At 51.1% G+C, this 22,347-nt stretch overlaps 1 protein-coding gene across 1 annotated transcript in view; it reads left to right on the forward strand.

Annotated features, from left to right (window-relative positions):
- Fer1l5 (fer-1 like family member 5) overlaps positions 1 to 22,347 on the forward strand; it is a 52,077-nt gene that overhangs the window by 28,706 nt on the left and 1,024 nt on the right. The window contains exons 20-50 of the mRNA XM_032900919.1: positions 2,627 to 2,751; positions 3,500 to 3,600; positions 4,254 to 4,431; positions 4,516 to 4,671; positions 5,695 to 5,823; positions 8,283 to 8,446; positions 8,692 to 8,806; positions 9,749 to 9,851; positions 10,272 to 10,447; positions 10,544 to 10,714; positions 10,899 to 11,031; positions 11,130 to 11,207; positions 12,537 to 12,718; positions 12,929 to 13,090; positions 13,350 to 13,454; positions 14,454 to 14,600; positions 14,676 to 14,838; positions 15,017 to 15,042; positions 16,755 to 16,805; positions 16,912 to 17,016; positions 17,652 to 17,771; positions 18,229 to 18,390; positions 18,580 to 18,671; positions 19,008 to 19,178; positions 19,341 to 19,489; positions 19,723 to 19,862; positions 20,932 to 21,020; positions 21,242 to 21,337; positions 21,492 to 21,633; positions 21,831 to 21,930; positions 22,011 to 22,201. Of these exons, the coding sequence (XP_032756810.1) occupies positions 2,627 to 2,751; positions 3,500 to 3,600; positions 4,254 to 4,431; positions 4,516 to 4,671; positions 5,695 to 5,823; positions 8,283 to 8,446; positions 8,692 to 8,806; positions 9,749 to 9,851; positions 10,272 to 10,447; positions 10,544 to 10,714; positions 10,899 to 11,031; positions 11,130 to 11,207; positions 12,537 to 12,718; positions 12,929 to 13,090; positions 13,350 to 13,454; positions 14,454 to 14,600; positions 14,676 to 14,838; positions 15,017 to 15,042; positions 16,755 to 16,805; positions 16,912 to 17,016; positions 17,652 to 17,771; positions 18,229 to 18,390; positions 18,580 to 18,671; positions 19,008 to 19,178; positions 19,341 to 19,489; positions 19,723 to 19,862; positions 20,932 to 21,020; positions 21,242 to 21,337; positions 21,492 to 21,633; positions 21,831 to 21,930; positions 22,011 to 22,201 (4,022 nt within the window). The remainder of the gene's footprint in view (positions 1 to 2,626; positions 2,752 to 3,499; positions 3,601 to 4,253; positions 4,432 to 4,515; positions 4,672 to 5,694; positions 5,824 to 8,282; positions 8,447 to 8,691; positions 8,807 to 9,748; positions 9,852 to 10,271; positions 10,448 to 10,543; positions 10,715 to 10,898; positions 11,032 to 11,129; positions 11,208 to 12,536; positions 12,719 to 12,928; positions 13,091 to 13,349; positions 13,455 to 14,453; positions 14,601 to 14,675; positions 14,839 to 15,016; positions 15,043 to 16,754; positions 16,806 to 16,911; positions 17,017 to 17,651; positions 17,772 to 18,228; positions 18,391 to 18,579; positions 18,672 to 19,007; positions 19,179 to 19,340; positions 19,490 to 19,722; positions 19,863 to 20,931; positions 21,021 to 21,241; positions 21,338 to 21,491; positions 21,634 to 21,830; positions 21,931 to 22,010; positions 22,202 to 22,347) is intronic.

Consider the following 22,347-nt stretch of genomic DNA (forward strand, 5'->3'; position numbering starts at 1 on the left):
ATTCGGAAGGGAGGGCTTGCTGTGCCAGCCTGAGGATTGGAATTTGTATTATAGTTCCCCTATAAGAAGCCTGCAACCTGAGGTTAGAGTGGAGACAGGAGGATCATTGGGCCTGGTTGGTTGCCACCTAGCCAAGTAAATTGAGCTCTTCCGGGAGAGATGGCTCAGTAGTTAAGAGCATTGGATGCTCTGTCTTCCAGAGGACCTTGGCTTAGGTTCCCAGCACCCATATGGTGGCTCACAACCATCTATAACTTCAATTTCTGGGGACTGGGTGCTCTCTTCTAGGCCCTGCAGGAATCCAGCACAAATGTGATAAACAGACAAGCACAATAAAATAATTAACAAGACAAGCTCCAGGTTTTAGGACAGCCCTTGCCTCAAAGGAATAGGCAGAAAATAAAAGAAGACATTTGGGACTCATATTTGGCACTCTCTTCTGAACTCCCCATGCTGTGCACAAGCACCAGACTCATACGTACTCTGCACAGACCGAGATTGCATACAAACACACACACACGCGCACGCACACACACGCGCACACACACACACACACACACACACACACACACACAGATGTGCATTTGTGCACAGGTACTCACACATGAACTCGCATCTGTGCTGAACATGTGCAGATTGTTGTTCTTGTCACTGTCCTGTAAAGAATGTCACATAGCAGAGTAACAGGTATTTGCATAGAATCTGCCCTGCTCGGGGTAATAATAAACACTCTGCAGATCATGAGTATAGGGACGTGAAGGGAGATCCTATGCAAATGCTACGTGTTTATTATAAGGGACTTATCAGGTGTGGATTTTGATAACACAGGGTGTCCTCAAACCAGTCCCTCGACAGCCCTAAGGGATGGCTGATTACCATAATTCTAATGTGGAGGGCACGTTAGCGTTTTCCAACCTCTTCCCATTCCAATCACAGCTGCTACACACGCCTTCTCTTCACATCTCTTAGTAAGGCGGTATTCGCCTCCCCGTGGGGTATTTACAGCAGAACTGGAATTGCTGGGTTAGGGGACGCGTGTGTCATTTTTAAACTGCTAATTTTCTCTCCATGTTGTGGGAATTCTTTGAGGTCTGGCTCAAATTTCATTCTCCAGGGAAATCTGTCTGTCCCTTACTCCAGCGACCTGGCTCCTGCCAAGGAGCCACATCCAACCTGCTTGTCTGGCACCCTTCAGACTTCAGTAGTAGCTTGTCTCAGGATGCTAAGCTGAGTTATTTGACCCCATCACCGAGAGTCATAGTGGAGATGGGCAGGCGTCCTCACTGTCCCCTTGTGGGCGATGGGCCATCTCTTCTTCATCCTGACCCTGAGAGCAGAGGTTTTCGGGTATCCGCATTTCATTCTCGGTCTGACATTACCTTGTCCAAGAAACTGGGTGGCTTAAAATGGCGACTCTGGAGTGGAGAGATGGCTCGGTGGGCAGAAGTGGTTACTGTGCAGGCCTGGTGATCTGAGATCAAATCCCAGAACCTGCTTGGTGGAAGGAGAGAGAACTGACCCCTAAGAGTGGTCCTCCAACCGTCACCCTCACACACATGGGAAGGCCTGCGCTCACACACACAAACCACGCAAGCACGAGTAACGAAAAGAAGAATGTTAATTTTAAAAGTTTAAAATAAGACAACAGGAGGCTATGGTGGCACACACCTTTAACCCTAACACTCAGGAGGATTAGGCAGACAACAGTTGTCTGTGTTGAGGCCAGCCTGGTCTACAGAGTGGGTTCCAAGACAGCCAGGGCTACATAGAGAAACCCTGTCTCAAAAATAAAACAATAATAACAAAAAGATAATAAGGAGGTGGAAGTTGGTAGTGAGGGCGGCACGGTTGGTTCTCCAAGACAGTGCTAAGGGCAATCCTTGGTGTTCTTCATCTTGCAGATGAGTCATTCCGTTCCCTTGATTTTTCCTGATGATCCTGGGCCTTCACAGGGACACTATCTTTCTGTCTGCCTTTCAGTCATATTGGCTGAAGGACCCACCCTACCCCACAATGAATGGCCTCCCGTCAACTAATCATATCATCAGTGATCCTATTTCCATGTTAGATGGTATATTGAGGCAGCAGGGTTAGGACCTCAATGTATCTTTCAGGATTCACAGAACATAGGGTGTCCTGTTAACCTGTCCACAGTGGGTAGAGCCCACCTTTCCGCCGTATTCCCATGCCAAAGAAGCTCATCAACTTTTCAATTTGGGTATTGTCCTACTGGGTTTTCTTCTGCTTAAACATTTTGAGCACTGGTGATTGTTTCTTTGAGGCCAACCCAGCAGGGAATTGCAGAAAAAGATTACTGTAGGGAAGGCGGCTCTTGTTGCTATTCCAGTTCCCAGCACCCACATCAGCACCAACCCGATTCCCTACCTGTAAACCAGGGGCTTTGGAAAACCACATGACACACTGAACACGGTATATACCCGGTAGGAACCAGCCATGTTCAAGTGCCCACTCTTGCTTTGAGCTTGAGTACCCACTTGGCATGGCTAGCCGATCCTTGAGAACCAAGGTAGCCCAGGAGCAATTCTTTAGGAGACAGTGGTTAGGACCTTCTAGTTTGGTTCTTCACATATCCCACCTCCCTCCATCCTATATCTCTGTGTCACAGGGACTAGCTACCATTATGTGCCCTGGTACAACACAAAGCCCGTGGTGGCTGTGACTTCCAATTGGGAGGATGTCAGCTTCCGGATGAACTGCCTTAACCTCCTTCACTTCGCCCGGGATCGCCTGGTAAGTGTGCAGGAGGGAGCTGGGGTAGTACTAGGAAACCAGTCACACCCCTCATATGTCTACAGCATGATATTGGGACCCCCACACCACTCAGAAGTATGCCAGATACAGCATCGGGCACTGAAGTCACAGTGATCGATAAACAGATTTGTCCTCAGTGGCTGCAGAGGTCAGAGATGCAGTTACTGTGCAGTGCAACTAGGGTTGCCATGGAAATACAGGAGCCAAGAGATTTAGGATCAGAGAGATGGGGATGGAGAGGGGAAAGAGCACAGTTAGAAGGTGGTTAAGAGGGCAGTAGGGCTTTGAAAAATTCATAGGCAGTTTTGGGGATGGAAGCACAAAGCTAATAATATGTATGAAGTCACAGAGGTGCACAGTGTTTGAAGCCATGAGAGGAACTAGGGCCACAGAAGTACTGCGGAAATCAGAGGGGCTAGGAGGGGCCATATCACAAAGAGCTTTAGATTCTTGTCAAAGAGCACAGGTCCCAAAAGGCCTGTGTGTATAGCACCTCCCTCTAGTCATGCCATTCTACTGTTTGCAGATGGGCATCTGCACATGTCCATCCCCCATTTCCTCTGTTGGATATGGGAAATCGGGAAGACAGGGTGTTCTAGCTTTGCTAGGGCATGGGGCAGTCTGGAACTGACATCACCAGGTTACTGGCCTATCAGTCTTTCAGCCTATCTCAGAGAGCTCCAGGCTGAGGCCTGTTCTTTCCCTCTTTCTCTCTCTCAATGGGCAGAAAACCAACCTGGACATCCTGAAATCCATACGGAACCCCAGGGATCCAGCTCTGCTCCAACAGTGGGAGAAACTGCTGAAGGATCTGCAGGAGGACTGCCGGTAGGAATGAGTACCCTGACTGAGGCTGGCTTGGGCTGAGCTGGGTGAGGCTCGGACTAGAAACCGGAGGCTCTGCGGAGTGCCCAGTGAACCCTTACCCCACAGGAACACTTCTCAGATCTCCCTTAGCTTGAACCCACACGTGGCTACTTTTTCGGCCCATGTGGAACATTCCTGAACTCCAGTCCAGTACAGACTCCATGCCCACACTAGAGGTCTGTAGCACATGGACAGATCTCCGTTGCCTAGAACAGCCCACACTATTACCATGCCACGCCTCTCGCACCACGCCTCTTGCCTTTGCTCATTACATCCAGTATGCTGTTTCAAGTTCACTGGGAAGCCTCTCCGTGCCCAAACCCCCACTTCCCCCAATGGTTAGGTTAGGCTCTTCTCTAGAAGAGGAAAACTTCTACCCACAAGAAGTCTTTGGGAACCAACCTAGCACCCACAGGGCTTCAAGGGGGGAAGAGGGCAGCGTGAGAGTCTAAGTCAGGCTCACAGAAAGCTAGCTTCCTAGGGAGAGAGCTAAGCATCTCTCTCCCAGGTCAGGCCAGCCATGGGTCCGGTAGATGCTCCAGGCTAGAAAGGGAACATTGGCCTGCAGTAGGACCGTGTACACATACCTTCCTCCTAACCTGTCCCGGCCTCAGGGGCCCTCTGCCTTGTATGACTGATCAGCCCAGAGCTAACAACTTAGACAAGAATAAATGGAAGCTTCGCAGCTATCTCCTGCAGCAACTTGAGCAAAGGGCCAAGGAAGCCAAGCCAGTGAACATGGTGGGCACGGCAGAGGACTGGTTGCGCCGTCTCAACACTGTGATCCCTGAGGTGGGCACTGGCTGCACTGGCTGGATGGTGATGGTGAGACCCAGAACTGACCACACAGGTCCTGATGTTCTCCCACCTTGGCAGCCCCAGGAAAGCCTCCCGGATGTGCTGATCTGGTTGATGTCTGGGCAAAAACGAGTGGCCTATGCTCGGATACCCGCCCACACTGTCCTGTTCTCCACAGCAGGACCCATGAGCTCTGGCAAGTTCTGTGGGAAGATTCAGAACCTCCTCTTACAGGTGGGAAAGAAGGGTGTCTTCCAGGGAAGATGTGGTCCCCCAATACCCCAGAGAGAATCCCTGAGATTCCTCGAAAGCCATGTGGGGACCCCATCCCCCCCCGAAGCCCCTGAGGACATGGCCTACATGTTCTCTCCCTCATCCTGCATTAAGTAGAACTGAGCTCATACAGTCCCTAGAGGTAGGGAGGGGGCTGCACCTCTCTGGGTGTGAGCTGCTGCCCAGCCCACATCCGTGGTAAATGCTCCTCAAATCCCCCACCCCCTTCATCACTCCCATGCCTACCACTTGGTCTAATACCTCATTATCTCTCCTTCGAACCACAACTGGATGACTTCCAGAACATTCTGTGAGTGTAAGATTTGGTATAGGCTCCTCAGATCAGAAGCTCCTATTCCCTCTCAGAGAAAATCCAGCCTGCCTGGCCTGCCCTAGACACCTGTATCAACCCTGTCAACAGACAAACCACTCTGGGCCTTCCCAGATCCCAAATATGCCTGCTCTCTGCCCTTTCTACCAGCATGCAAAGCCCCTTTCCCCTTTTGTCCAGTACCTGACTGAATCCTGGCCTCAGTGTGTTCCTTGGGCCCATGGGCTTGGTGACACGCTCACTGGGATATGAGGACTGGCGTGCTTAGCAAAGTACTAGAGCATGGTGATGAAGCAGTAGGCAGTCGATGGCAGCTAGCATCACCAAAGCTACCATCATCACCTTCCTTGGGTTCCCCAGGCAGCCTTGCCTACTTTCCACACCCCTATCTTTTTTCTTTGCCTGCCCTTTCCCTCTGTGAATACCAGGGCAGAACTCAGTCACCTTTCAGTACTGGCAACCAGCCAAGAGCTTTGTAATATTGCAGACTCTTTGACTCCAGCACACAGTTTGATGGGAGGGCCCTTGCTCCCAGGACTTGGTCAGAAGGGGTCGATGTGGCCCATTCCCTCACCCTCTTCCTCCCCTATGCCCCTCCTCCCCCACCCCCGGGGAGTGACACATCCCATGGGATTGATCTGCCTCTGGTTCAGTACCCAGAAGGGGAAGGACAGAACATACTCCCAGCCTACCTCCGGGTCTGCATGTGGCTTGGCAACGTCAAACACAGCAAGAATCTAAAGCTGCTTCAGCAGGGCACCATGGTGGTGTATGCAGAGACGGTGAGCAGACGGACAGACGTCCAAGGGCAGTTGGAGGTTGGGGTCGAAGGAGCCAAGGCAGAGAGCCCAAGGCAGGGAAAAGGAGGCCTGACAGAGGGACATGTGGTTCAGGAAGGAGGGTAGAGAGACAACATATTGGACCCAATGTGACAGAATTCTGTGAGGTGGCAGTGATGACAGCGGTTGTGGATGGTGCTAGTCTGGTGTCCCTGCTCACATATTCTAAGAAATGAATGTGTGGCCCTCTGATGCCTGGCCACACTGTTCCTGGTGTAAGTTCATTGAGAGCTTCTGCCTAGCTTTTTCAAGGCACGGGGACAGATCAGGGCTCCAAACTGTACGGAGTCTATTTGTCACCAAAGGGAACTTAGGACCCCTGCACACCCTTACCCAGATCTTCAGACCAGTCTGGAGGTCATGGGAGGTGGGGAGAGCCCAGGAAGTGTGAAAGGAACTTGAGATGGGGCTTCTGCTCACAGCACATCAGAGATTCGGGGGAACAGCTGGGCAGACTGCTCTGCTGAGGGCAAGGGGTAACCTTTGCTCTTTGGGTGAAATCTGGCTCAGGAAAGTATCTCTGCCAGCAACAGGAAGTAAGGGCTGAGCGTCAGACTATTGGCTATTGTGTAACCTCTTCTGGGAAGATGTGAACAAATGCCTGTCCACCTCAGACAGGTGACCCTTGACAGAGCAAAGAACCGGACACACACACACACACACACACACACACACACACACACACACACACATATACTAGGGAAGAGAGATGACCATGAGCCTTGTAAGCTGCTCATGAACCCCAAAAAAAGAACAGGGGCCCACATCTTGCTAGTTTCCCATAGGTAGTCACAGCTGACCAGATTTCAGGACAACAATAGTGGTGTCATATCTGGAAGACAGGAGTCCACAACACAGGCTTTTTTAAAAAAGATTTATTTATTTATTTATTTATTTATTTATTTATTTATTTATTTTATTTATTATATATAAGTACACTGTCACTGTCTTCAGACACACCAGAAGAAGGCATCAGATCCCATTACAGATGGTTGTGAGCCACCATGTGGTTGCTGGGATTGAACTCAGGATCTCTGGAAGAAAAGTCAGTGCTCTTAACCACTGAGCCATCTCTCCAGCCCAACACAGGCTTTTTAAGTTATAGAATTATAAGGGTTTTGTATGTGTGTGGGGGGGTATTGTTTGTTTGTTATTTTGATTTTAGTTAGTTAACATCTATACATAATCTCAGCTTCACTTGGGAAGCTTAGGCAGGAGTTCATGCCTGCCCCGGGCTACATAAGAAGTAACAGGCCAACCAGTGCTATGTTACAAAAGAAAAGTAATGCATTTAAAAACATTGTTATGTTTTTAAGATGCATGTGTTGACAATATATCATAACACAGTCAGCTCCCTATGTCAACAGTATCTATATTACTGAACCAGCCATGGCTTAAAAATGCAGTTAAGTCTGTGATGGCTGCATATCTACTGTCTTAGGATTTTACTGCTGTGAACAGACACTATGACCAGAGCAACTCTTATAAAGGACAACATTTAATTGGAGCTGGTTTACAGGTTCAGAGGTTCAGTCCATTATCATCAAGGCAGGAGCATGGCAGCATCTAGGTAGGAATGGTGCAGGAGGAACTGAGAGTTCTACATCTTCATCTGAAGGCTGCTAGCAGAAAACTGACTTCCAGGGAGCTAAGATGAGGGTCTTAAAGCCCATACCCACAGTGACACACCTACTCCAACAAGGCCACACCCACTCCAACAGGACCATACCCACTCCAACAAGGCCATATACCTTCTAATAGTGCCATTCCCTGGGACAAGCATGTTCAAACCACCACATATACCAAGCATGAATATACCTGTTTCCTTGTCACTGTGACCTTAACTACACACTAGAACAACTGCTAACATAGTGATGATGTTGGATTAGGTCTTATGACACATACAGATGATTTAAAGTGTATGTTACACATAGATACTAGGCCATTTTAAAGTGTAAGGGACTAGAGCATAGCTTGTGGTACCCAGGGACATTCTGGAACTAATTCCCTGAGATTGCCAAGGGACAGCTGTATCTAAGCAGTCCTGCATAAGGTAGATGTAGAGGTAGATAGAAAGAGTTGTACGAGAAAAGACCTGGGGTAGCACAGAAGGGTGACTGTATAGCAGGACTGGATTTTTCATGTCTGCATTTGACTAGGGAGTAGGCAGGTCACATTGAGGATGCAGACTTTAACCAGCCATCACACTACTTCTCTGATAGTTGAGCAACGTCAGGTAGTGTTGACTACTGAGTCTCAGTCTCCTAGATTCAGTAGAGCTATGACCCCATCTTCCCTGGCTACTACATTTCTAAAGGTCAGGGATCAAGTGTGTCAACATCCCCAATGCTGGGAGGTTGGTGAAGGAGGTATGGGCACTGACTGGGACTCTCCTTCCCCAGTATGAAAATCAAGCCAAGATCAAAGACGATTGGGGACAGCAAGGGCTATACTACTGCCCCAACTTCTCAGATGTCATGGGACGCAAGGCTCTCCCCAAGACAGACTTCAGGGCTCCCCCAGAATGGCATTGGAAGGCCGACTGGGTAATAGAGCCTCAGAGGAGGTAAGGACGGTGCAAGCCCTGACCATGTCTCGCCTGCGAGGGCTTAATCAGTGGGCCCCAAGCCACTGTCCTAGTCCCCGTGAGTGGGAATACATAGGGCCAACATCACTACCCAATACCCTGTCTGTGTGCCAGGCTCTGCCTTGCTCAAGGGAGGTGGGATGTCACATAGGGGTGCTTAGCTAGCAGAGACAACCCTGAGTGTTCAGACAGCTCTAGGAACCTGGGGTATCACTGCTTCCCAGACTCCTTCTGGACATAGACATCAACAAGAGCCAGGTTCTGGAAGAGGTGTACGAGAACCAGAGTCGCAACGCTACAGGTGCCTGGGTGCCTGCAGCTATCCCCAACACGGACGTGGTAGGTGGCTCCATTTTGCCCTAGGGTACACGGGGAATGGCAAGGACCAGATGGGAAGAGTCAGAAATTGGGGTAGCTCAGCAGCTAGAGCTCTGTCTGAGCCTTGTTCTACCTAAGCTGTGGGACCCCAGATAAGCATTCTAGCCCTGGATGCCCTCTTCTAGCACCGATAAAGGGGCTGTACTTGAGGATGGCAATCTGCAGATAAGGTAAATAGGATGACAGAAAGAACCAGGCACTGTGGTACCTGCCTCACAGTGCAACTCTTCTGGGAGGTGAGGCAGAAGCATCACTTGAACCCAGGAGTTAGAGTTTGACCCTGAGTTGTGTCCACGGTGCCCATATAAAAAGCCAGGCATGGCGGTACAGACTTATGATCCTAGCAGTGCAGAGGCAGACACAGGTAGGCCCCTATCGCTTGCTGGTCAGACAGCCTAACTTAGCAGGCCAAGCCCCAGATCCCAGTAGAAGGCACTATCTCAAAACCTAAGGTGGATGGGCTTCTGAGCAACAAGAATGATAGCCAGTTTCCACATGCATGAACACATGTGTGCACCAGCCCCAACTCCCACATGCACACACAATCACACACAATCTTACACACACACACACACACATATACACACACACATTTTATCATGACAGAAATATTTCCTCTTGAGCACAGGAAAGATGGCTCCACTATATAAGAGCCAGCCTTTGAATTGTGTTTCATTTTAATGGAAGCTACAGGTCACTGAGTAGAACCATGCAAGTCTAACCAACCCCCAGTGCAGCAAGGAGAGAGCCATTCACCTCTCATAAAAGCGCCATGGTGGCTGCAGAAGGAGCAAGGTTTTCTGGTCTAGAGTGACTGGAGGGTCAACGATAGGTATGTATGTGAAAATGAGCGAAGTTTCATCCACCTCACATGGACCTCCTTCATCCTCAACATCCTTACAGAATGGACAGCCTGTGGAAGCCCCGGAGAATGTGAAGTGTCCCCAAGGCTGGCACTTTAAGAAGAACTGGATTGTGGAGCTCAACCATGCAGTGGACAGTGAAGGTCAGTCTCCGGACAAGTCAGGCTTGCAGGCCTGGGAGCCTGAAGCATTCAAGTCTGGTTCTTCTGGAAGCTCTGAGTGGCCAAGCCCTCAGGCAGGGTGTGTCTGAATTTCTGGGGTTCCCAGTCTCTAGGGAATAGAGCCTCTGTCATTTCACAGATATAGACCCTAGTGTTGAGATGCAGCAGGCACCTCCCAAGGTCTGACCCTGAGCAAACCTGGTGGGTGGATGCATGGACACAAGCAATTGCTGCAGCCGGTTCCTGATAGTCTATATTATACAATTCGAGCACACCTTCCTGGACAAGGGGACTCCTCTGTCACCAGGACCTGGCTTTCTAGGGCCCTTTCCTCAGGCATGTCAAAGCCCCCCAAGTCTGCAGGTTCAAGTGGACCCAGAAGCCATGATGCTGCCCCTGCAGGCTGGGAGTATGGAGTGGGGATCCCACCCTCCGGCCTGCCCCAGATCTGGAACTCGGTGGAAAAGACTTACCACTCGTGCCGCCGGCGACGGTGGGTGCGCGTGCGCTTTCGGAATCACAGGGAGGTGGGCCAGAAGCTGAGCCTGGAGGAGGAGACCCTCTCCTTCCTGCAGATGGTAAGGTGTTTGGAGCAAAGGTCCTGGTTGGGACTGGGGTGACTTGTGAAGCAGGGACAGGAGCACAATTCTGAGGTTCAACGTCCTTCCCTGCAGCAAGACCTCTCTGAGGAGGGAAAGGAGGGCTGGGAGTATGGCACATTCGGCTCTAGGTTCCACCTGGACCCTCAGCCCACAAGCCGGTTCCGTCGTCGCTGCTGGCACCGACAGCTGGCGCCCAACGAGGACAGGGGTGTAGCTCCCATATTCCTCCTGGAGGGATCTTTGGTAAGGCTTCCCCGACTTGGGTGACATTTACTACTCCACATCCCAGAGGATCAGGGACACACATCCCTGATCGGGGCCCAACTTTGCAAGTTTGGCAGGTGACATCTGTACAGGGGTTGTGGATGGCTAGGACCTGGAGAGGAGTCAGGGTGGCCTGAGAACTTACAGGGCCTTCTGGGTACAGGAAGTGGAGCAGAAAAAACAACCAAAGAAGGAAGTGGAGAGGACATGGGCGTGGCAGCACTGGAAGGACTGGAGGCGTGCCCCGGAGGACCCCCGGATCCCCACCATGCCTTTCATCTACTGCACCCTCAATAGTAAACAGCCTGAGAGTCCAGGGCCTGAGGGCAGGGAGTAGGGAGGAGCATATGAGGAGACTGGGGACAGGTAACGAATGAGACTTCTCTTTACCCAGAGCCTCACTACTACCAGCTTTTCTGTTACATCTACCAGGCCCGGAATCTGATGTACAACCAGGTCCTGACCTTTCAGGGTAGGAATGCCCCTTTGTCCTTCTGCCCTGTCTCCTATTCCTCAAGGCCTGGCGACATAACACTGTGATGAGTATGTGACAAAGATGGAGACCCCCCCTCTCCCAAAAAAGCTTGTCTCAGTTGGGGTCGCTACTCCTGTGATAAAATACCATGACCGAAAGGAACTTGGAAAGAAAGGGTTAATTTTCTAAAGCAGTGAGGGCAGGAACTCAAAGAGACCAGGAACCTGGAGGCAGGAGCTGATACAGAAGTCATAGAACAGTGTTGTTTACTCCCTAGAACCCAGGACCACCAGCCCGGGGGATGGCCACACACACAATAGTTTTGATCTTCCCCCATAAATCACGAATTAAGAAAATGCCCAACGAGCTTGTCTACAGCCTAGTCTTATGGAAGCAGTCTCTCTCCTCTGCAGTTATTCTAGCTTGCATCAAGCTGATGAAACACTAGCCAGCACAAAGCTTATAACTGTCGTTTGGATGGGGGAAGACCCCCAAGCAAAAACTACAAACCCAGGGTGCTCTTGAGACATGACCCCAACGCCATGAAAGTCGGAGGGGAGGAGTTAAGGAACTCAGTGACTTCACTGAAATTGCTTAGTAGGCCTAGAAGAGGGAGGAGCTTGTATGACAGACTGGAAGAAGAGTGAAGCATGGGATGTTGAAGGAGAGTGATAAACTGGGCTGGAGAGAGAGTTCTGTGGTTAAGAGCACAGGCTACTCTCCCAGAGGCTCGGGGTTCAATTCTCAGCACTGAAATGGCTGCTCACAATTGTAACTCCAGTTCTAGGGGATCCAGTAGCCTCCCACAGATATATACGCAAGCAAAACACAAATGCACACAAAAGAAAAATAAATCGGATAGATAGAACCATAGAACCATTTAGGAGGTGAGTGGATTATTCCTCCTGTGTCCTGTTAATGGCACTGTTTATGGAAGATAAGCAATGGCTGGCAGGGATCTAGGATGTTTGCTGAGGTCTGTGTCCCTTGAGTATCACCAGCCATTTCAACGGACAGTCACTGCTGCTGTGGGCAGTCAGTAAGGAGAAAGCTTATCCCTAGACCTCTTCCATCTCTGTGAAAGCCAGGCTGAACCACCATGGGCATGGCATTGCCATGGATGGAAGCAAAGGTTCCCCTGGTCTGTGGAGCAAGCACAGGATCTGCAGCTCCTCATTCTAGAAGGGCTGTACTTTACAAGAGCTAGCAGCTGCTGGGGCTGCCTGTCCCGAGTCTCCTAGGTCTAACGGCTGCGTCTACAGAGGAAAGGAGAACCTCGTTTGGCAGTTTGGAGCTGTGACGTCCTGTCCTCCCTCCATGATCTAGAGTCTTTCATCCAAGTGGTCTTCCTGAACTACAGCTTGTGCACCCAGACCCTGAAAAGCTCTGCAGCTCCGACCTGGTCCCAGACGCTCATCTTCCAGCACCTTCTGCTGTTTGAAGACCCCAGAGATACCAGAGAGAACCCCCCACTTGTGGCACTAGAATTGTGGCAACATGACTCACGGGTACAGCAGGCTGTGTTTGAGGGAGGAAGACCTACCCCTCAGCCTTGCTTTGGGATAGAGGTGTATTTTAGAACAAGGTGTTGGTGTATTTAGCGAGGCTAATGTTCAGAGGCCGTGTATGTGTGTTACTGCAAGCCCCCTTCCTCCTCAGAAGCCCATGCTAGTAGCCTACCTGGTCTTCTACATCCCATGAGCTCCCTTCTCTTCTAGGGAAACAAGATCTTGTGGGGACGGAGCATGTGGCCCCCAGTCGTCTGGCTGAGCCTCCAAGACTGGGTCTTTACCCCCCTGAGGTGGCACCCTCTTGTAAGAGAGTTGGGAGAGGAAGAGGGTGAGATCTTGGCATCCTGTGAGCTGATCTTAGAGACACGGGTACGATGGAAAGATCAGGGCTCATGCCCATCCCTGCCCCACCTCCACCTGCAGGTTTCTGCAAACACCAGGACCCTCCCCTTCCCCTCATGAAAGGTCTGAGGCTCAGGATGGGTTTGGTGATGTCAACCTGGCCAACCTCTCACTTAAGTCTCCTCCAACTCCAACCCACAGATTCTGGGACACATTAGGTGGGGGTAGGAGCAGCAGCACCAGCTCCCAGGGCCTCATGCTCTGACTTCCCTCTCCTGCCCTCCAGAAGCTGAAAGAGTTACATCTGCCAATCCTAAGTGTCCCCTGTAAGAACGGGATTTACATGCTGCCCAAGAACATTCGGCCTAACGTGAAAATGATGGCCATTGAGGTTTGTACAGATGAGGAGAGGTGAGCAGGGAGAAGCCTTTCCCAGAGCAACCTAGAGCTCTCGGTGGGGCTTTTCTGACAACCTGGCCCAAAGTTCACGAAGCCTAAGAACACATTCTCAAAAGAGAATCGAGGGCAGAGGCTTAAACAATATGGTGAGACAGGCAGCTGGCAGGAGACCTGGGACCCTCTTGTACTGACCCCTGTGCATCGGGGACTGGCTTCCTGGGGAAGAAATTGAGGCTCAGAGATGACATATTGCAGACAGAGTGATCAGAGACTAAGTGACAGACCACGATTTAAGTCCATCCCTGCTTGAGGCCAAATGGATGCCCCCACATTGGTTATTCTGTGCTGTGTTCGATTTGTCAGACAATAGTCAAGTAGTCCAGGAGCTAGTGACTCCTTGAGACCAACTGATGTGGTTTGGCCTCCATTCAGCCCCCAAGAAGGGTCTTGTGAAGAGTATAGAAATTTCTTTGTCAGTTGAGAGAGAAATTACAGGGTGCCAGGTCACTGGTTGGTCATGGAGCTGTCTGGACACAAGCCAGTGCTAAGCTAAATGTCCTAAGGACTTTCAAAAGTCTGAGCACCATCTGCTACTATGGACCCTAGAGGCAGCCAGCCAGCCTCAGGACCTCAAAGTCTAAGAACTGTCTGGAGCCAGCAAGCCAGCAGTGAGCAGGTTTACCACTTATCAGTGTGGAGGGCAGGGCGGGCGCGGGGGCGGGGGGGATGGTGAGTAGCAGATTCAGCAGTTGCTTAGATGACACTTTTTTAACAGAGAGAGCAGCCAGCAGCAAGTCTTGAGAACCAGCCTGTCCCCTCACAGGGCAAAGCAACCTGGGGGAGCCTCATTCCTAACCTTGCCATGCTTCCTGCCCCATGTCACTTCCAGTTACACACACACACACACACACACACACACACACACACAAACACACACGCGCGCGCGCCATAACTAAGAGGTACTGTCTGCCCCTTGCGCTGGTTTTGACAGATTATGGCCTGGGGCCTTCGGAACATGAAGAATGTGCGTTACCCCCAGCTCTTGCTGGAATGTGGGGAAAAGTCCCTGAGGACAGAACCCATCAGCAACTTCCAGGAGAATCCCAACTTCCCTACATCCACCTTCTTCTTCACGGTGGTAAGAGGCCCTGGGTGGGGGCTAGACAGTCTCCATCCCTGGAAGGGCCTCACGTTCCCCTCTTTGGGCTTGTAGTTCATGCCTATGGAGGAGTCCCACGCACAGCCCTTGGTGGTGAAAGTACTGGACAACCAGGCATATGGCCAGCAGACTGTGGTCGGTCAAGCCAACATTGACTTCCTCCAGCCCTATTTCTGTGACCCCTGGTCTCTCAACTACACAACTGTAAAGCTGCCAAGTATGATCCTTTCTCCTGCCCTGTCTCTTCTCTCTCTAGTGGGACCATGCCCTTGTCTCTTCTCTCTCCAGGAAGTCCTCAAAAGCAGTAGGGTGGGACCCTGGCTCCTTTGTGGGGTTCGTGCCCCTCTGCCCTGGCTTCTCCCTTCCTGAGGCTCATGACTATGTTCTCTCCACAGCACTGTCTATTAAGAAGCCTAACACCGTGAGTAAGGGTCCCGGGCTACCTTCTCCCTTACCTTTTATGTGAACGACCTTGTCCCTGTAGAGAGCTGTCTATTAAACTGTTCCCATGAGGGGGCTTAACTCATGGGCTTGGTCCTCAGTCAGGTCTACATGTGAGAATCACCTGAGTGGGGGCGGTGCTAGGAGGCAGTTCTGAGACAGGGCTGCATATATTTATGGCTGGTCTTGAACTTGTGACGTGGTAGGGGATAACCTTGAACTCCCAATTTTCTTGCCTCCTCCCAGGTACTGGGATTGCTGGTATTCATCCAGCGTACATCTGCTTTTATTATTGTGTTCATCTGTGTGTGGGGTTCATGTGGTGTGTGTGTGCGCGAGTGCATGCATGCGTGCATGCGTGCATGTATGTGTGTGTGCACGTGCACATAAGCCAGACATAACTCCACCTTGCTTTTTGAGACAGGGTCTCTCCCTGGCCTAGAAGTTGCTAATTAAGCTAGGCTAGCCAGTCAGCCCAAGGGATCCCTCTGTCTTCACCTCCCCAGCACCAGGATTGCTAACATATACCACCATTTTTACCAAGGTTCAAGAACTTTAGATTCTTACACTCGGGAGACTGTGATGGTTAACAGTGACTGTCAACTTGACAGGATCTAAGATCACCCAGGAGTCAAGCCTCTGGGCATGGCTGTGATGGTTATCTAGATGAGAGTAGTGGAAGTGGGAGGACACACAGTGAATCTATCTGGACAGCAGCATCCTGTGAGTTGGAGCCCCACATGAAATCAAAAGGAGAGAACTGAGCAATGGCTTTGAGCACTGCTTCCCAAATTCATATGCAATGAGACCATCTGTCTCAGGCACCGGCCCTATCTCTACCTCACCATGATATCTTGAGCCAGAATAATCCCTTCTTGTCAGGTATTTGATGACAGCATCAAGAAAACGAACACACACAAGCATTGTGTGGACTAAGACCTCCTTACCTGAGCCCCTGGCCCCAGAAGGATCCTGATAGAGTTGCCGGTTATTAAGATTTTGCCCCAAGTCTCTCTACCCCTAACATTTCATGATAATAGCTCTCAGACGAGAACAGCACATTCTAACACATAGCAATCCCTAAATGCCTTCAGATGCTGCCAGACATAGTGCTATGTGCCTGCATTCCAGCACTCAGGAAGACGGGACAGGAGATTGCAGGTCTGAGGCAGCCTAAACTACATAAGCAGGACACTGTCTCAAAAGGACGAGGGCTAGGGATGCACCCTGAGGGACAGGTTGTTGGCCTAGCATGGACAGACCCTGAGTTCCATACCTAGCACAAGATATCGGAGGGAGGGAAGTTGATTTTGCTGGGTGGGCCATAATAGTTAGGCCTGTGATCCCAGCACTGAGAGGCTGAGGCAGGAGGATCACTGCCTAAGTAAATGATGAGGAAGGGGAGGGGCAACCAAAGAGAGACAAAGAGAGAGAGAAAGAGAAAGGGAGAAGGAAAGATTCTGCCTCCACAGGTTCAGATAGTGTGAGGTTCTGCATTTCTGAGCACTTCTGCATCCTGTCCATATGGATGGACAATGAACCCTAGGAAGCACAATTCCTCTCCCTCACCCCTCCCATCCCATCTGAACTGAAAGGCCTATGTAAAGGCCATGGGGAGGTGGGGTGGAAGAGCCAGGGTGAGCGTGCTCAGCCTGTTCTTCCCATCCTTCTCTAACCTTCTCCACTTTTCAGTTCCTAGACTTAGTCTACAAGAAGTTCTGGTTCAATTCCAGCAAAGACGAGGTAAAGCAGACTCAGACCAAGGAGCAAGGGATAACCCCCATCAGTTCAGGGAGGTGGGGTAGGCTCTAGCCCTCCTGAGAGCCAGCAAAGGCCTCTTCTCGGTCAGGGTGAGTATGAGCAGGACGTGGACTGGTGGAGCAAGCTATCCTGGGCCACGGGCAATGAAGACAAGTCCCTGAAGTACAACTACAAAAGCTACCATACCCTAAAGGTTTGGAGGGTCCTGGGAAAGGGGTAGAACAGAGCCTCCATTGGGAGGGGCTTAGAAACTTACTTAGCCTTGCTTTGTCAGGGAACTACCAAATGGCAGAACTGTTTTTGCCTTGTCTGAAATGAGATCCCATGTAGTACAAACAGGTCTCCGGCTTGCTGGGTAGATGTAGATGCCCTTGATCTCCTGAGCCTCCTGCCTCTACCGCCTGAGCACTAGAACTGCAGCCATGCATTGAGCACTAGAACTGCAGCCATGCATTGAGCACTAGAACTGCAGCCATGCACCACCAATTCAGCTTAGAGCAGGGATCCTGTTAGACAAGCACTCTCCCAGGCCTTCGAACTTTACCAGAAGCCCAAGGGGGATGGCCCCGTGATAGGGGAATTCAAGGTGTATCTATAGCAGCTTGGCTCCCTGTCTCTCTGTAGCTCATCTGTTACCAAAGGAGGGGGACTTTCTATATTATCCCCTAAGAATACCAGGGACCCTTCCAAAAGCTGTTCCATCTGAAGCAGACAGTGGAGCTCCTGACAGGGCAAACTCTGAGGGAAAGGCTTGGGTGCTCGTAGTCTCTTCCTCTCAATTCCCCAAATGGTTCCTCAGCAACCCACGTCCTGCACACACCCCTACAGGTATATGACTGTGAGCTGGAGACCATTCAGGCCTTCCAGGGCCTGCAGGACTTTTGCCAGACCTTCAAACTTTACCAAGAGAAGCCCAAGGTGGACAGCCCTGTGGTAGGGGAATTCAAGGTATGTCTATGCTAATTTGGCTACCCGTCTCTCTGTAGCCCACCTGTCCCCAAAGTCTCTAATAAAAGCCCTGACACTCTGCACATCCCTGAGGATGCCAGGGCCTGAGAAACAGCTCCAGAAGTAGAGCAACACAGACCGGTCTATGCAGGCAGGGACTAAGGAAAGCAGGACCTTCAGACTCCCAGGTCTGGCTCATGCTGGTCCCCTAAAGACACAGATGTGTTCAAACCTGAAGGGATGGGTGTGCAGAGCTGACATCAGCAGAGTCTGGGAACACCTAGTAGCTTTGAGTGCTTTTGCCCAGTGTCCCTTTAAACTTAATGGTCCCTTCCTGAAGACTCCTGCTGCTCACCCTTAGCCCAACAGCCCCCTTCCCCAGTTATACCCAGGCGGCTGGGGTTCGGGGGCACTTTACAAAGTTAGCCTAGCACTGCCAATGCCTTCTCACCCCCAGGGCCTCTTCCGAATCTACCCCTTTCCTGAGGACCCAGATGCCCCTAAACCTCCACGTCAGTTCTCGGCTTGGCCTGAGATCAAGGACTTCCCTCAGATGTGCTTGGTACGAGTGTACCTGATTCGAGCCATCAACCTGCAGCCACAGGACTACAATGGCCTGGTAAAAAAAAAAAAAAGAAAAAAAAAAGGCCCATCTGTCTCTAATGGCCCCCACCGCATGCCCAAATCACGGTGATGCAGTGCCTTAGGCTGTTTACACCCACCCAGCCACCCCCACCGGCATCGCCTGCTCCCACGTCCCCACCTCCCTGACCAACCTTGACTGACTCCCCTCCTCCTTCCTTCCCAGTGCGACCCTTATGTGATCCTGAAACTGGGACAGACAAAACTCGGCAGCCGGGACTCATACCACCCCAACACTCTAGACCCCATCTTTGGCACGTGAGCTGCCGCCCAGTCACCCATGGCTACTTTGTAGTCCCCCATGCTGTGCTAGTAGGCAGAGGCATTCCCTCAGAGCCTCCACGGTCCCTGTAAGCAGCATCTCATTGCCTCTTAGGGGCTCCATAAACCGATGATCCCAAAGACAGGCACTCCATGCTTCAGCCATCTTACTTTCAAGTTACTTTCAGCCATGTTCAGGGAAATGGGATGCTGGGTAGACAAACCTGTCCTGTGCTCCGCTGCCTACGTTCACTGTGGATGGTGGAAGAGGTGGAACAGGGACACTCAAGCAGAGTGCATGCTCACAGCCACTCTGCAATGCCTTGTCTCTAGGATGTATGAGCTCACCTGTAACATCCCACTGGAGAAGGACCTGGAGATCCAGCTGTATGACTTTGACCTAATTACTGCTGATGATGAAATTGGAACTACAGTTATTGACCTTGAGAACCGACTTCTGTCTGGCTTTGGGGCCCGTTGTGGGCTCTCTAAATCCTACTGCAAGTAAGTGAGGACCCATTCGGCAAGCAAGCGGCTTCCAGAGAAGTAGCTGGGACCTGGGCTAGACCTGCCTCTCTGCTCATGCTTCTAGCACCTTCGCCTGAAGCGCAACACAGTGGGAAGGACCTGTTCCTTCCTATCTGTTTCTCTTGCATATTCCCACAGGTCAGGGCCCTTTAAGTGGAGGGATCAGATGACCCCGAGCTACCTTTTGTACCGATATGCCAAACAGAAAGGGCTGCCTCCACCCGTATTTGACCTTGAGGGAGATTCAATTTACTACAATGGGGAAAAGTTCAAGTTGCAGAGTTTTGGTGAGCCCAGCACACTTCCAGACGGCACAGGGGTAGGGTAGCCTCAGGGAACTAGTAAGGACTGGGGCAGAGGGAGAGAAGGGCAGTTTGCCCTTGGGTAGAGAGCCACAGACATTTTTCCAATTTTCCCCTTTCTTCTCATAGAAGGCGACCATAGCCAAACATCCTGGCAGGGCTGGGGAAGGTGCTTAGATGGGAACACTAATGACTTCATGAGCCTGTCTCCCATCCAGAGCCCACACCCCCTACCTATGAGAATTTGGGGCCTAAGAAGGAGCGCCTGGCACTGTACATCCTAAACACACAGGGGCTGGTTCCTGAGCACGTGGAGACTCGCACACTGTACAGTAACAGCCAGCCAGGTATCGACCAGGTATGTGACTGGAGAGGCTATTGCTGCCTCCTGTGGACTGGACTGGACCAGGAGATATGGGTCACAGTCCACAGGCTGACGCTCACGTAGTGCACGGACAGAAGCCAAGCATGCTCTGCACGTTAGCAGAGAAGATGCTCCAGTGGAGAGGACTTCACACCCGGAAGGCCGTGAAATGGAGGCCTCACGACAGTTGTGGGAAGCTCTCGGCTGTCGTAGAAACCATCAGTGCCACTGTTTTGCTCTCCTGGGTGTAGGGAGGTGGTATCACAGATCAGAGGGCACAGACACACAAACCGCAGTTCTGGCTGTTTAACTGCAGGCTGTCTTCTCTGTGAACCTGGGGACACAGACACCCCACCACCACCACCAAGAGCACCTTAATTATCCCTCACTGTCCCACCATCAAGATGGCTTCATCTTCTATAAATCTTTTATATTCATCAAGTCTTATGTTGAGAAAATTTTAAAATAACCATCCTCATTAAACTGACTTTCTCAAAATGGGTCAACTTTGAGAAATTTAAGTGGGTCAGGTGGTTTGACAGGCAGAACATATTTACCTGTTTCCCACGGCTTGGGGAGCCACCCTTTCCCTTCCTTCTCTTACCATTTACACCACTAATTCTCATATTGTCTATCCATCTGTCTGTTGGTCTGTCTGTCTCTCTCAACTCTCTACTTTGTGGCTGACTTAGTATCCTTAGGTTGTGGCCTTCCTATCTAGTTTCCTCTACTTAGGGCTTCCATGCTGTGAGAACACGAGGCCCAGCCCCAGCACGGATCCTACCAACCGTCTAGCATGACCTCCTCCCCTACTACCCAGCCATAAGTGAGAGCTCAACGCCCATTGGTGCTCTCCGAGCCAAATCCTTCACCCTTACTCACTTGCCTTCCCAGCCAAAACCTAAAGGAACAGGCAGGTAGTCACTGTCACCTCCCAGGAGGTGATACTTGTCACTTGTCATCTCTAAGCCCTGTCCCTGGGTGGTGGATCAGTCCATGTGCCACACTATTCAAGTCCAAAGGGACCAGCAATCCCCGACCAGCAAATCCATTCTGACTCTAGGGAAAAATACAAATGTGGGTGGATATCTTCCCCAAGATGCTGGGGCCTCCTGGGCCAGAAGTCAACATCAGCCCCAGGAAGCCTAAACGGTGAGTATGCTAACACTCAGTTCCTGAGCATGGGGCTCCAGCTCAGCCCCCAGGGTGCGGGGTGCCTCTGCCCACAAGCCCATGCAACAGGAATTCCCAATCGAGTTTAGAAGGAGCTTCACTGCCCAAGTCCAGGACCCGTGGGCAGCTCCTCCCTTAGCGAGGCTGTTTGTGGCTGTGGGGCTGGTCCTCATCCCAGCCTTAGAACACAGTGGCTGCAGGTACCAACTGCGTTGTATCATCTGGAGCACGGCCGAAGTGGACCTGGTCCAAGAGACTTTCAGTAGAGACAAAAAGAGTGATATCTACGTGAAAGGGTAAGGCAGGCGGGGAGGAGGTCTCCAGAGGGCCTCCTAGTTCCCTGGTTCTGTTACCCTGCTGGAGCTCCCAAGGGGAACACCTCTGCCACCACCTGTGTCTAGGGGATGGGGACCACACCCAGGAGCCCAGGTGAAAGGACTCTGTCCCCAGGTGGCTCTTTGGGCTAGAAAAGGATGCTCAGAAGACAGATGTCCACTATCACTCCTTGACTGGGGAGGCCATCTTCAATTGGAGGTTCATCTTTAACATGGACTATCTGACGACGGAGCGGGTATGCGTCCAAAGCCAGAAGGTAAGGAAAGGGTGCCGAGGGGAAAGAGTCTGAGGCCCCAAGAGATCTCTCCCTCCTTTCAGAGACCTGCAGGCTGTTATAGGATGTGTCCTCAGGCAGAACCCCTCTTCCTTGATAGTCTGTCACTAGTGGACCAGTGGGTATCTGAGGGAAATGTCCAAGAGGCAGGCCTCTAACAGCCTTCTACTGTCCTTCAGGACTACATATGGAGCCTGGATCCCACATCAGTGACGTTTCCAGCTCGACTTATCATCCAGATATGGGACAATGACTTCTTTTACCCAGATGACTTCTTAGGTGAGGTTCAGATGTAAGGAACTTTTGTAACAAGGGATAAGGAACTCCTTTTGCTGACAACAATCTTTCTCTGGGCTCAGGGGTCTTGGAGATGGATTTATCAGACATGCCCCTTCCGGCTAAGAACAGCAGGCAATGCTCCCTCAAGATGATGGAGACGGACTCCAAATGGCCCTTTACCCCACAGAAGCATATCTCTCTCTTTAAGAAGACCAATGTAACTGGATGGTGGCCTTGTCAGGTCCACGAAGATGACAAGTGGCGTTTGTCGGTAGGGGCTGGGGAATGGGTTTGGTGAATAGGATCTCTCCAGCAAAGTCCTGGGGGCTGTAGCCAAACCTCTTCTCCTTTGTGGAGGTAGGAAGTGGTCCTGAAATGACCTTGCCCTACTGTCTGATGCAACAGCCCCTGCTCCAT

Source organism: Rattus rattus, chromosome 4 (assembly GCF_011064425.1).
Source record: "Rattus rattus isolate New Zealand chromosome 4, Rrattus_CSIRO_v1, whole genome shotgun sequence".
NCBI classification, from domain to species: Eukaryota; Metazoa; Chordata; class Mammalia; order Rodentia; family Muridae; genus Rattus; species Rattus rattus.